The sequence below is a fragment of the Musca autumnalis genome, unplaced genomic scaffold (genome assembly GCF_047663935.1).
Source record: "Musca autumnalis isolate F117 unplaced genomic scaffold, ASM4766393v1 scaffold_4, whole genome shotgun sequence".
NCBI lineage: Eukaryota > Metazoa > Arthropoda > Insecta > Diptera > Muscidae > Musca > Musca autumnalis.
The window spans coordinates 127,964,371-127,978,966 of record NW_027411977.1 but is presented as its reverse complement, the minus strand read 5'-3'; the positions used below and the strand labels follow the sequence as shown (position 1 = coordinate 127,978,966).

Genomic DNA, 14,596 nt, shown 5'->3' with positions numbered 1-14,596 from the left:
AAATGATAACAACAGTGAAAATCATTAGATTCGTTTGAAATTACAATCTTCCAATAAAAAACACAACAACAAAGAAAAATGGATGAATAAAAAAGAGGCGTCAGAAAAAAAATTCTTTTGCTATTCATACGATATTATTCCAAAATCGTTTAGAAATCTTTACGTAGATTCGGAAGGTAGGTTCAGAAATTCGGAGGAAAAAATCGCATTCCGAATTTCCCAAGGATTTTCTTCCGATATCGTTCCGAATTCTGAACGAAATCGATCCGATTTCGCTCCGACATTTCGTTCCGAAATTATGTCAACCACTTCATACAACTTTCGTTAAGATATCGTTACGATTTCGGATCAGAAATCGGATGTATCGTCCAAAGTTTGTTCCGATTTCCATACGATTGGTTGTTAAGCAATCACATGTGTGTGTGCCTGAGTGTGTCATTGACCTAACGCACAGCAAACGTTTGCCAAAAATTCTTTTTGTTTCGGTGGTGAATCAAACAATTCGCCAAACCATAGCCGAAGTACATTTCAGCAAGCGTACGGTTTTCATCTTTTTACATTGAAAAGTTTCTGGTTTTGTTTTGGTTGTGAGAATGAAACGATTCAGAGAAGCTGAAAAGTTTTTGGCGTTGTGTGATTGGTACGGGAATCGTTTTGGTTGCTTACGTTCATTGTTTTTCTCACTTCGCCGATGATGCTCTGAAAGATACCTTGTGGTTGGTTACAAGATTCACTTCAACTGAATTGCCACAATCCCTATAAAAAAACTAACATTAGTCTTATTTAACCGAAGAGAAAGATGAACAGACTATGGATACAGTGCCCGAACTAAAGATAGGTTCACACATTTTTTCAATTTTGTCATAATTCAGATGATTTTTTTTAGCAATTTATAATTTTTTTTATTATATTGGATCAAAATCAAGAGAAAGTGGAGATGTTACTTGTCTGCTTTGAACCAAATTATAGCTAATTCGTAGCTAAAAACGTTAGCTACAAACGACAAAATAACTGAATTCAGATGGTACCGTTATATGGGGGATTTGTGTCCATGTTGATTTGTTGTGTCCATAGTTTTTGTTGGAGAAGTTTCTTTACCACTGGAATCGGGCGGTATAGTTATATGGGGGCTATAAATCTGAGCTTTAAAATGTTCCCAAGTAGATGTCGACTGTAGTCAAATAAAAAATTAAATATCAATTATTTTGTTTCAGTTCGCCCTAAGTCATTTGGTATAAGAGCCAGATAGGTGAAAACTTTAGTATCTCCCTAAAAGAAATGTTTATACACAGGGGTAGTGGTGTAATGTATTACATAGTAGGCCCCGTCCCGTTATGTATTGCTTGTGAGATGTGGAATTTTGTGTATACGGGCAAAAAGAATAAAATTGAGTTTCCCTCTTTAAAAAAAAATCATTTTTAATGCTACATCAATGATTTTTGGTACATGGACTCAGAAAAAAGCGTCATTCGCAAAAGATATGACTGTTTTAATTTGAATGCTTAAAACAAATTCTAAAAAATCGCGTCTTTGATATAATAGGCTGTTATATGTAATTACCGTTAACTGAATTCGTACCCCTTGCGATGATGCAAAAATAATCACGAAATGTCTGATTGGATTCAAATTAATGACAAAATTTTACGTGTGTATTTGCAAACATATTTTGTAAAATGATACCGCTTATGCTTAAAGACTAAAAATATTACAACAGCATCCAGAGATTGTGAGGAATAAAATTGGGCCTATATCGTGAAGGTCGGAGCTATGATATTCATGTTATCTGCAACAATTTGATATTTTTGATTGGCGAACGTTTTTAGATTATTGTATTAAACCACAAGGAATTCCAATCATGGTATTAAATTAAAATAAAGCTATATTGAATATGACTACACTTGAAACGCATATAATCTGCATAATCTTGCGCATCCGATTTTTCAACACAGTGAATGAATCTCTTTTATTTGATATACACTTTGTGAAATTCTATTTGGCGACCACGTTGTAGCATATTAGGGTGCAAAAACAGTAAAATTGTCATTTCCAGGAAGTGCATTTACATTTTATTATTCAACATTAAAAAGTACATCATCCTATGCCATTTCAGTGCGATCCATCAAGGACCGTGGATGTAGCATCGCACTCAATTTTCAGGAAAAATCTATTATCCGGATTCGCAATAGTTTTTCAATACCTGTTTTTGCACATTTTAAACAGTCGTATCGCTATATTTATTTAAGTTGAAATGGCACATCCAAAACGTGTTAAATGCGCGACATTTTCAAAAACAGTTTTTTGCAAATTTTCGGGTTTCCACGGAAATCGTATGACAGTTGTAAAATTGGAACCAAAAAAATAGGTTGTTTGAAAAATGTCCACTTGAGAGTGGATTGCTCTGATCCTGTGACAGTTACACTATCGCGCTATACATGCAAAAATGTGTAATTGCAAGCACTACAATCACATATTAAACTTTTAGAAAAATCCAGTTGCGCGTCCAAAATAGAGACAACCAGGGTTTAAAATGCTAACGCCATATTAGCAAAAGCACCGAATATTTGCAGCTTTGCCTGCTAAAATTTCTTCTTGTTTAGCAACAATGAACAACGGCAACATGTAGCAACAAATTTCACAAAAATATTGCTAGCGATGCTGATGCTATTTGATATTGTTGCTATAATAAAAATGCATCGGACACGCATACTCATATTTGCAGCACACATGATCCACACATATCAGAAAAGAGAATAAGCAACAAAGTTTCAACGGCTTAGCCATGTTTTCAGCAAACAATTGTTTTTGAGATCAGGGTTACCAGTGTAATGCTTTAAAATCACGATATAATTAATTCCAATTTTTCGTTCAAAGGACATGTGAATTTTTGGTGAAGCCGTTCAATATATATTTTTTTATTTTTAAACAATAATAATTAGTATTCTTTAGGTTCTACCATATGATGGGGGCATTTTGACATTAAATGACACCTTTTTTATTACTGCGTTGGCAACCCTAATCACTAAAAACACCCTCAGTTGCTAATTCGCTGCTACGAATTGTCTGCCGACTGCTAAATATGTAGCGTGGTTGTCGATTATGCCTAACGAAAAAAAGATTAGGCGTAAAAACGAAATAAGCAAAAATGTACAAAAATAAATATGCGTTCGGTTGCTTACACTGTACAACACAAAAAATAATTACAAGATAATTCGGCCAGATTATGAAAGAGGACCGAAAAAAAGAAGACACGTGTATCGGCGTTTTGACTGAATTATCCTAACTAAATTTTTCAGTTTCTAGGGTTAATTCAGTCAATTTTGTCAGAGCACAAGTAGCTGCCACCATTATAGTATTTAGGACCATGCCAAAATCGTGGATGTAAGGACTCGTATGTCAGCTATATATTCACTGGACAATAGCCGTAGACTATCCCCGCATTTCACATACAATATCAGGAACCTATGACTTATTCTGATGACGTTATTTTAGTTTATAGTACTAAAATACGTAATTTTTCAAAGTCCGATCTTTCAAAACGCCGATACAGACCTTTTTTCCTCCGTGTGGGTACTTCCCTGACAAAAGTTCAAATGTTTCGCAAATGTAATTGCAGTTTCGAGGCTGGTCGAAAGCAATGATAGGTAGTCCTTATGGTCCAGATTACAACGCAATTATCTGTTTGTTGGCAGATCCCTCCGCTCCGTCGTAAGGGCAAGAAAACTCTAAAAATCCTACAACTAAAATAATTAATGGACACGATAACCATTGAAAGGAGTGATTGACATTGGTTCAAACTTTTCTCTCAAACTTAAATCATTTTCGAAAATAAACTATCACGCAGCATCAAATTTCACAGGACATTTAAGTCCCCAACTAATGATATTGTGTTTTTGTACAGTAAGAGACTGAGGGCATTTAGTTGTCTTTCAAATCACATTATTATTTTTTACTTGATTTAGAATAAATTCGACTCAACATTTATAAAAACAAAAACTCTCCCCTCATAGTCGGATATGCATTGGCCACAATGTGTCTACTGACACCTGATTACTCACTCAATGATGACTCCTTTTACTGCGCTTTGAAAAACTGCTTCTTTGTAGATTATCACACGCTTCATGTAACAGACATTATAACGTCTATTTGCAGTCTTTTGTCGCAACAGATAGGCCAAGAAAAAAGTATTCCTGCCTGGAGTAGAACTGAGTAGATCAACTGGCAAGAATTGTTTTGCATATCACATCAAGTGATAGGCGGCTATACAAATTCCATTCACTTGTGAGCTGAACTGGAGTGGTTGGCAGTGAACACTTTACATGTCCATGGTTGTTACTGTTACGGGTAATTTGTCAGTGGCATGATCACTGGACAGTTTCCTGTCGTAATAGCCATCTAAGATAGAATACGCATCTATCTACCTACCAACAATGGCATTAGCAGCAGCAACAACAACTTTACTAACAACCACTATTTGATGTTGCTGTCACAAGGTAGACTATACTGCTGCTGCTGCCTCCTCGTTTACAGAATCATTATCCTTGTTGCATTTGCATTGCCGCTAATGACGGTGCTTGAAAGTCATTAAAAGTTTTATGGAACGCACTCATATTCCGGTGGCATTTTGGTTTAGTTTCTATGTTTTCCCCAGTTAATACGACATGACACCACTCACTGTTGGTTGGTTGGGCAGGCTGGCTGGCTGGTTGTTGACTTGGCATGGACAATTGTCGGCTTATCACCTGGACAGCCACTACAGAATTTCCCCCACAATGTTCATTCTAATAATACATGTGAAAAATTATGTAATTAGTAAGGGCTATTTTTGAATAGCGGAGAAAGGGAGAAAAATAAACGCTTTATGAGACCATAAAACTCACTCGCATTTTATGGAGATACTATGTTGGAAAGCGTGAGATTTTAGTTCTTTTTTATTACAAAACATAAATCTTATGCCTTATTTCACTTTGGAAATTAGTATCAAATTATTTTTAGTTATCTTTTAATTGGTGACGAGATGACTGACCCATCCATCAAGTGGGTACCAAAAGTTAAAAAACCATAAATCATTGAGTTTCTTGAAGAGAAAAAAGAGAAAGAAAAAGTAAAATAAATTCAGAAATTTAATTTTGTTGTCTTTTACAGCTAATATAACTGTACCCGACACTACCCTACACTACTACGAGGGTCACTAAAAAATCTTCTGGTCTAGGCAACACGCAGTGTCGCCAGGCGTCATTTGAACATATTTTATGTTTGCATCCAAACACATTATTTGTTTTCCGATTTTCTTCTGCGTGTCCGACCATGTGTTAGGTTGTTTACAGTGGCTTAATTGAGACACCTCCTAAACATGGTTTTTAAACGTTTTTACAGCATCTTCTGGCGATTGCTGCTATTTTTCGGGTTCATACGCATAGTTCCATGATTCGTCACCAGGATTCATCTTATAAAAGTCTTTTGAAGCGCCATGATCGTTTTTTTTTCGAAATTTCATGCACCGATCGAAAGGGGATTCAACGAAACAATCCCCTTTTTTGCCGCCGGTGGTGGAATAAATGTCCAAGGCTGCCTCCATCTCACGGAATATAGCAGTGCGTTCTTGCATTATCCGTTCACATAGGGTTTAATTTTTTCTGGCACAACGGCCGTCACGAACTTCGTTTTTTTTGCGAGTGTCGGCCACGATTGAATTCATTAAAATAGTTTTTCATAGTGCTATTGGATGGTACTTTAAATTAATCGATGCACTCTTGCCGTGATTATTCACGTCGTGAGTTGTGAAAAATTATCTGTCGAAAATGTTCACAAGTAACTTCCATTTTTAAACCATAATATGGAGGGTATAATTAAATTTGTCATTCAGTTTGTAAAACATCGAAATATTCATCGGAGACCCTATTAGTATGTTTATTCTTGATCAGGGTAAAATTCCAAGTTGATAAAACCATGTCCGTCTGTTCGGCCGTCTGTTGAAATCAAGTTACTGCTCGCAATTTTTAAGATAGAGCTTTGTAATTTAGTATAGAAGTTTCTATTACTCCTAGGATGTTTGGTATTGCAAATGGGATATATCGGTCCAAGTTTTGATATAGCCCCCATAGAACGGTTCCGCCAGATTTTCGGTATTATGTAGGTTTAGCTTCATTATCACACAGAAATGGCTGAAATTTGGTACTTAGTCTTCGTTGGGGGTATAAAACTTTCCATATGAAATTTGTCGGTATAGGTCCACGCCTTCATATAGCCCCCATAGAATAATACCTCCAGATTTTCGGTAGTTTGAAGTTTGTGGCATCAATATTCCAGCGAAATTGTTGAAATTTGGTATTTAATCTTCGTTGGTGGTGTAAAACTTTCCCCCAGAATTTTGTTGGTATAGGTCCACGCCTTCAATACCTCCCGATTTTCGGTACTTTGGAGGTTGTGGCCCCAATATTCCTCAAAAATAGCTGTTTTGTTGGTATACATCTACGACTTCATATAGCCTCCATAGAACGGTACCTGCGGATTTCCGGTATTCTGAAGTTTGTGGCATCAATATTCAGCCGAAATTGTTGAAATGTGGTATGTAGTATCGATTTGGGGTATACAAATTTCCATATGAAATTTTTTTCGGCATAGGTCCACGCCTTCATATGGCACCCATAGAGCAATACCTCTCGATTTTCGGTATTTTGAAGGTTGTGACCTCAATATTCCTCCGAAATGACTGAAATTTGGTACTTAGGCATCGTTGGGGTTATAAAACTTTCCCCCAGAATTTAGTCGGTATATTTCCACGCTTTCAAATAGCCCCTATAGAACGGTACCTCGTGATTTTACGTATTTCGAAGGTTGTGGCCACAATAATCCACCAAAATGGCTAAAATTTGGTATTTAGTGTTCGTTGTTCCTCAAGAATTTTTTCGGTGTAGGTCCACGCCTTCATATAGCCCCCAAAGAACGGTACCTTTCGATTTTCGATATTTTGAAGGTTGTGACCACATTTTCGGTATTTTAAAGGTTGTGACCACAAGAATACATCGAAATGGCTGAAATTTGGTATTTAGTCTTCGTTGGGTGTATTCTAGCCACAAAAAAAACTGCCAAACTTTAGAAAAAATTGGCAAATGACGCCTGGTGACACGGCGTGTTGATTAGACCAGAGGGTTTTATAGTGACCCTCCTACGAGTAGAACAAAAAATAAAAATACGCAAATTAGAATTTTTGCTTTAATTTTTTTATTTCCAGTACATATTTATCCAAATCACCATAATCTAAATCGCATCAACTTAAGCCAAATAGAAGTTAGTTTGAGCTTCATTAACCCATTCGATATAGGCCGAGACACGAGTATAGATGGAAGGCAAATTAGCCATACCACATGGAATATAACCCCAGGAAACGATGCCAATCAATTCAGCACTGCCTTCAGCAAATTCCTTTACCAATGGACCACCAGAGTCACCGTTGCAGGCAGAAATGCTTTGTTGCAATGAATCGGAGCAAACATTGGTCTCGGCCAAAGGAGCATTATCTGGCAACACATTCTTGCATTGATCGAATTCAACAATTTGGGTGGTGACAGTTTGCAATGTGTTTGCAGCCGAGAATGAAAAGGCTTTAGGTTGACCCCAACCATACAAATGAGTTTCACCAGCGGGAATTTCTTGGGGAGCAGGCAATGCAATTGGTTTTACCCATTCATTGAATTCAAAAGGCTCGGAAACGTGCAAAATGGCAATATCATAGGGTCCAACACTGCCGCCATACAGCTCATGTACCTTACCATAGTCGACAACACGCGATTGGGTCTTATCATCCAAGGACTTTTGTTGGTGAAGACCAGCCACCACACCCATTCCAACGGGATTGCTGATGCAATGAGCAGCAGTCAAAATCCAGTTTTTGTTAATCAAACTACCGCCACATATATGAGAATGCTTGGAGGTTCTGCTTAAGGAGACAATGTAGGGGGCAGAATGAGGTGCGGCATCTTCTCCCTTAATAATGCGCCCAGTGGCAAAGCTGGGCATAACTCGTTCCTTAATCGAAGAGACAAGTCCAGCATGGGCACAGGCCACAAAAAGCACACAAACTAAAAGAACTTTCATGGTTTCGCTGAAAAGTAACTTGGAACTGATGATTGATCCACAATAGTGGCGTACTTATATAGGCCATTTCGACCTTTTAATGCACTATCTTCCATTGTTTGATTTAAAACCCCAACAAAAACTACCATAGATGGTTATCTATAACCTAATCTCCGATCAATATAATATGTGATTTGAAATGTTTTGACGCCTTGAAACACAAACTGCGTCAATTTATCAAATTTGTCTTACAGCGAAATGTGGGTCTGGCGGCGATAGTGATAATCGTTCAGGGCGCAAAGTAAGTAACCATTTTAAACACTGATCGATGTAATAAACTATTTTATTGCCCTGCTGTGATAAAACAAAGAAGTAAATGTTTATAAATCAAAGAATTAATGACGTTAGATTTGCCTGCAATAGTTTTCCGTAAATTAATCGGATTAGTAGTAGGTGCAATGCACTGTGAGGGTGTTGGAGGAAAAACCCTGAATTTGTGGAAAGTTTGTGACTGCAAATCTGAGTAAGTGAACTAGTATGATAATAATATCATAGACATAAGAAAGCGGATTCCACTTTAAAAGGTGACATTGAAATTTTTTCTAAGGGGTGTCGGAACAAGTTGTTATCTTGTCTTTACCGACAGTTTGCTGAGAAATCTGAAAAATTTACTACAACTCCTGTTGTGGAAATATATACTTCCATAGATATAGACCTCAAAAGTTTCAAAATCAAAATTTAGAAAATACTTACAATTTAAGAGAACATTTTGTCCGATTACGATTTAAGACAATTTTTCTGCGACATGTCAATATCAAACAACTCGTCACCGGCACCTCAGAGAAACTAGTCTTAATATCGACGACTATTTCCACCTATTTACCAACTATCACAAATTTCATCCTGAAACGCAATCTTGACTTTTTTACCGCAAAGTCTACTGCCTGGACGAGAGAAGTCGATACACAGCTTGATATTGTCGTCGATGACAGATGTTGTATTCCGATGTTTATATTCCGAAGATCCCTGGGATAGTCTTCGATAATGTCTTTCGTCTATCTTCGCCAGCCACCCACCTCAACCAGAAGGTCATATCCAGGAACAAAGTTCAAAAGCATTAATGCTGGCACCTCCTGGGGGGACATTTTTCCTGAGCAACACGCTATTCAGAATCCTGCAAACGCCCCAAAATATTCATCCCCGAATTGCTACGGGTTGCATTCGGATGACAAATGTGGATCATGATCAGGAGGAGACAGGATGCTGTCAGTCAAGGAACGTAATTTGTTGATGGGTAGCTAGTTCCAGTTGGTACTTGGTCAACCTGTAGGAGGTTCATAGGTTCAAAATGGGATGATACACTGGTTATACAGAAGCGTAATTAGACCAATTCTAACGTACGCAGCTGTGATATGGAATATGTGAATGTGAAAATGTTGTAAAAGGTCCAAAGAATGTGTTGCTGCTTAAGCATTAACGGGGCAATGATGACTACACCAACTAGGGCCTTAGATACAATTTTGTTTGTCCACCCCATAAAAAAGGCATTAAGCACCCATTGCAAATATAAGGCTAAAGTCGATGAGTGAGTGGATCGAAGGAGACCACCAAAACATAGTCCATATTTATATTAGGCAATTTTCCTTGCGGCAATTGTCAGAGAGGTGAGGCATATGGTAACCCTTTGCCTCTCAACACCCTCTCTCACCGACAAACTGACAATTGCCGCAAGAAAAATTGCCTTACATTAGGCATGGAAATATTACGGGTCACAACGAGTGAGTTAATCGATCATATTGTATCAGACCGTATATCTGAAGTCGATTTATGTTAAATTTTAATACCGGAGAGAGACACAGATGGCCACTGGATTCTGGGGGTTTACAGATCGGCCTGTGCTATGGAAAGAACGGAACCTGGTCTCTATATCATAGAACTGGAAACAAGAATCTCCTTCGACTGCCGGATCATAGCATGATCCTTCAGGCGGGAGTTCGAAGATTACAGAGTGTCTGAACTATATATTTGCTCTTATTTGTGAGAAAAACAAGTAAGAAAGTATCAGTCAACTGTGATGACGGATATATACCCTCAGCCGCTGACCAAAAAAACAAAACAATAATTATGCCGTATAAAAGATATATCGATTTTGAAACAAGAGTTTGCTTTAAAATCTAAAGGTACCGTAATGTGTGGCTATACCAAATCACTGACATATGTATACCAAACATTTTTAGTAACCAAACTTCTTGATAAAGGACTCGAAATATAAAATTAGTTTTATAGTTATCTTGCACAATAGCCATTTTAGTATGTGTCGGCAGGGTTTCGGAGCTTTTGGGCCATTATCTCAGGATGTATTCACTTACAACAGAAAAAAATTGTACCGTTGAGGCCACTTGAACAACCTACTGAAAAAAAGAATCAAAACTATGTGAGAGGTGATCTTAAACATCACTTTTTCCTAGGGAGGTACCCGAAGGAGTGCACCAATATAGTCCATACTCCAATATGATAGACAATTAGATGACATAATACGATGTGTAAAGTATTTAACTATCAGAAACTCCCTGCGAGAATTATCTTTCGGACTTGCCATTTTGGTTGGTGCCGTCAGGGTTTCCTGGAGCTTTACGGTCAATATCTCAGGAAGTATGAACTTGCGCAAGAAAAAAATTGTACCGTTGTAAAGGGAGCCGCAAGGACAACCTACTGAAAAAAAATTAAGAATGATCCAAGAGGAGCTATTAAACTTCACTTTATACGAATTTTGTTGGAGGTACCCGAAGGAGTGGACCAATATAGTCCATATTCAATCCCGATATATATCGGGAAGGAATAATGCGATGTGCGAAGTTTGGACCAAATCAATTGCTCCCTTCGAGAATTACACTGCTCAACACGACTTTTGTTTCAACCGAAGTTGCGTTTGTTTCTAGATGAAATCGGCGAGATATTTTCAAATCCGGTCCCGGTTTTTGCCCATCAGCTCTTGTTTTTGAGATATAGCTCAAAATCGGTTTTTACGAGTTTAACCCAGACTTTCGCTATTTTCGGATACAAACAAATATTTTTTTGTGGGTTTTTCGACATTAATCTATTAAGAAGATGTTGTACGCTCGATACAAATCATTTTTGAAATAGTTATGGTGAGTATATATCAAAAAATATAGAAAATATAGGACGGACCTTGTAGAAATTGCATATTTTGAGTACTTTAAGCTGTAATTACGTCATCGGGGGAAGTCATAGGATCTTCATATGGCAATGCGGATATGCTTAGGATGTCTACTATATAGTCCAGTATTCAAATATATAATATAAAGTTCATAGCGCCCATGATTCGGCCATAACCTAAAAATCGCCATGAAGACTTCTAAAGGGAAATCATTTACCAGTGATATCATTACCACATAAGCCATTTACTTTTCAATGGCAGTCTTCATGATGGTTTTTAGGTTATGGCGGAATCATGGGCGCTATGAACTTTATATTATACATTTGAATACTGGATTATATAGTAGACACCCTAAGCATATCCGCAGTACCATATGAAGATCCTATGACTTCCCCTGATGACGTAATTACAGCTTAAAGTACTCAAAATATGAAATTTCTACAAGGTCCGTCGTATATTTTCTATATTTTTTGATATATACTCACCATAATTATTTCAAAAATGATTTGTATCGAGCGTACAACATCTCCTTAATATATAAATGTCGAAAAACCCACAAAAAATATTTGTTTGTATCCGAAAATAACGAAAGTCTGGGTAAAACTCGTAAAAACCGATTTTGAGGTATATCTCAAAAACAAGAGCTGATGGAGAAAACCCGGGACCGGATTTGAAAATAACTCGCCGATTTCATCTAGAAACAACTGCAACTTCGTCTGAAACATTCAACTTTTTCAATTTTGTTGAGCAGTGTTATCATTCACAAAATTTTACAGGAACATTACGAACTTTTGTGGAGGAAGTACCGGAAGGAGTGTACCGATATGGCCCATCTTCGAACTTAAACTAAGTTTTGCGACATACTGTAGCTATAAAAATTAATCAAAAATACGTACAGAATCTAAACAACGCGTAGAAAAATACGAAACCAAAATTATAAAGATTGGGTTTATAATATGCATATTACAGCAACAATAAAAGGCGAAAACTTATTGTTGGAATATTGTTGCAAATTAATTTAAATATAAATATTTAAATAATATGCTCTCCTAATATTTGGTCTAAAATTAGATCAAGTTCGAAGGTTGGCCATATTGGTCCATCACCTCTGGAAACTCCTCCCCCACAAAAGTTAAAAATTTTTCGCAAAAATTATGCGCACGAGAACACTCGGCTAACCGATTAGGTTCATACTTTGCACATCGTAATATTTCTACCAGATATAGATCAAGTTCGAATATGGACTATATCGGTCCGAAATGCGTAGTTTAAAACCTGCTCTCGAATCGTTTTGTTTTTTTTTCGTTCCAGTCTTTTTCAGGACAAGCCCATACTTCCACCACTAATATTTCTGCCCATGTTAGATAAAGTTCGAAATTGTTTCTTATCTGTCCACTCCTTCTGGTACCTGCCCACCAAAGTTCAAAAGATGTTTGCTAAAATGGTACGTACGATATCTCTTAAACGGAACAACTAAGTTGGTTCTTTGGCAATTTTTACCGAAGGTACTCTATTTACAGCGATATTATATTTTTAGAGAGCAAATCCATGCTTCCTGATATAAACGTGGAAAAGTTCTGAATTATACTGTGACCAAATGAAATTACTGGATGGCTCAATATCTATCGAAAGGAATTCTTTTCGGTGCATTCTTTTAGGTACCTACCCGAACGCTTTTGAACTTTAATCCAAATCGATATATCTGCAAGTTCGGATGTCCAAAAGGGTGACAAAATTCTGAAACCACCTTAATACAAAATTTTTGGTGAAAAAGATTTTTGTTGTGTAGCAGATATTAGATCTGTCTATTGATTAAAATTTCAACTCATACAGGCTGAGGTTATGCATTAGGGTTATGACTTTTTGACCTTTTTTCTCATGAATGATTTCCTGTAGCGAGAATGAATGAACTTTTGCTTATTTATGCCAAAAATAGCGTTCATTCCATTTACTTATTAAAAAGGTCACGCCCAAACCACTTTGATTTTTTTTTTTTGTAAAGTACTATGAAATGAAAAAAAAAATCAAATAGTATTTCCCGTTGCGCGAATGAATGACCTTTTGCCTATTAATAACTAAAATAACTTTTATTTCGTTTAAATATTGAAAAAGGTCACGCATAAACAACGTTCACTTTATATGATATATGGAATAACGTTTTATATGACATAAAATGATACTTATGCGGGGTTTAAAATGCTAACGCCATATTAGAAAAAGCACCGAGTATTTGCAGCTTTGCCTGCTAACATTTCTTCGAAATTTGTTTAGCAACAATGAACAACGGCAACATGTAGCAACAAATTTCACAAAAATATTGCTAGCGATTCTGATGCTATTTGATATTGTTGCTATAATAAAAAAGCATCCGACACGCATACTTATATTTTGCAGCACACGTGATCAACACTTATCAGAAAAGAGAATAAGCAACAAAGTTTCAACAGCTTAGCCATGTTTTCAGCAAACAATTGTTTTTGAGATCAGGGTTACCAGTGTAATCCATTAAAATCACGATATAATTAATTCCAATTTTTCGTTCAAAGGACATGTGCATTTTTGGTGAAGCCGTGCAATATTTATTTTTTTATTTTTAAACAATAATAATTAGTATTCTTTAGGTTCTACCATATGAGGGGGGCATTTTGACATTAAATGACACATTTTTTATTACCGCGTTGGCAACCCTAATCACTAAAAACACACTCGGTTGCTAATTCGCTGCGACGAATGGTCAGCCGACTGCTAAATATGTAGTGCGGTTGCCGAGTATGCCTAACGAAAAAAATATTAGGCGTAAAAAACGAAATAAGCAAAAATGTCTAAAAATAAATATGCGTTTGGTTGCTTATTTAGCCGTTTGTGTGAATATTGTGTAGCAGTTGAAGTGTACAGCTAATGCTAATATTTTTAGATGCTGGCTTTTAAGCCCTCTATTTATGTAATGACATGGCGATAAATATATGTGCTTTAAGTGTGCGTGAGCTTTTTTCATGGACTCAACTTACAAATACGATTCTATCTAATCTTGGGTAAAAGCTCATCAAAATATGATACGAGGTTGTATAAAAGTCATAACCCTAGTATGCATATTTCTGGCGGCAAAACCGACTGATACTTTCTTTATATATTATCATTAATTAATTTTATTAATTCATTCATGTGATGTACATATTTTAATCGACCTTTTTACAGCATTAAATTGAACAAGTATTCAATTATCATTTATAGCTTACTAAAGTGAATTATAAAATTAAACATGACGTCGAGCTTGAATAATTTTAATTTTTTTAATATATTAATTTATTTTAAGTGTATTCTTTTAAAACAATTGTCATTTGTATG

General features: G+C 36.4%; 2 protein-coding genes across 2 annotated transcripts in view; both read right to left on the bottom strand.

Moving 5' to 3' along the window:
• Positions 1–14,596, bottom strand: part of LOC141402652 (elongation factor-like GTPase 1) — a 708,076-nt gene that overhangs the window by 426,382 nt on the left and 267,098 nt on the right. The gene's annotated exons all lie outside the window — the stretch shown is intronic.
• LOC141402656 (lectizyme-like) lies at positions 7,199–8,124 on the bottom strand. The gene has a single exon (XM_073984362.1). The coding sequence runs from the start codon at positions 8,092–8,094 to the stop codon at positions 7,273–7,275; it is 822 nt and encodes a 273-aa protein (XP_073840463.1). The 5' UTR covers positions 8,095–8,124; the 3' UTR covers positions 7,199–7,272.

Excerpts from the sequence above, each read along its gene's own strand:
- LOC141402656 (XM_073984362.1), bottom strand. The coding sequence starts at position 8,094 with ATGAAAGTTCTTTTAGTTTGTGTGCTTTTTGTGGCCTGTGCCCATGCT.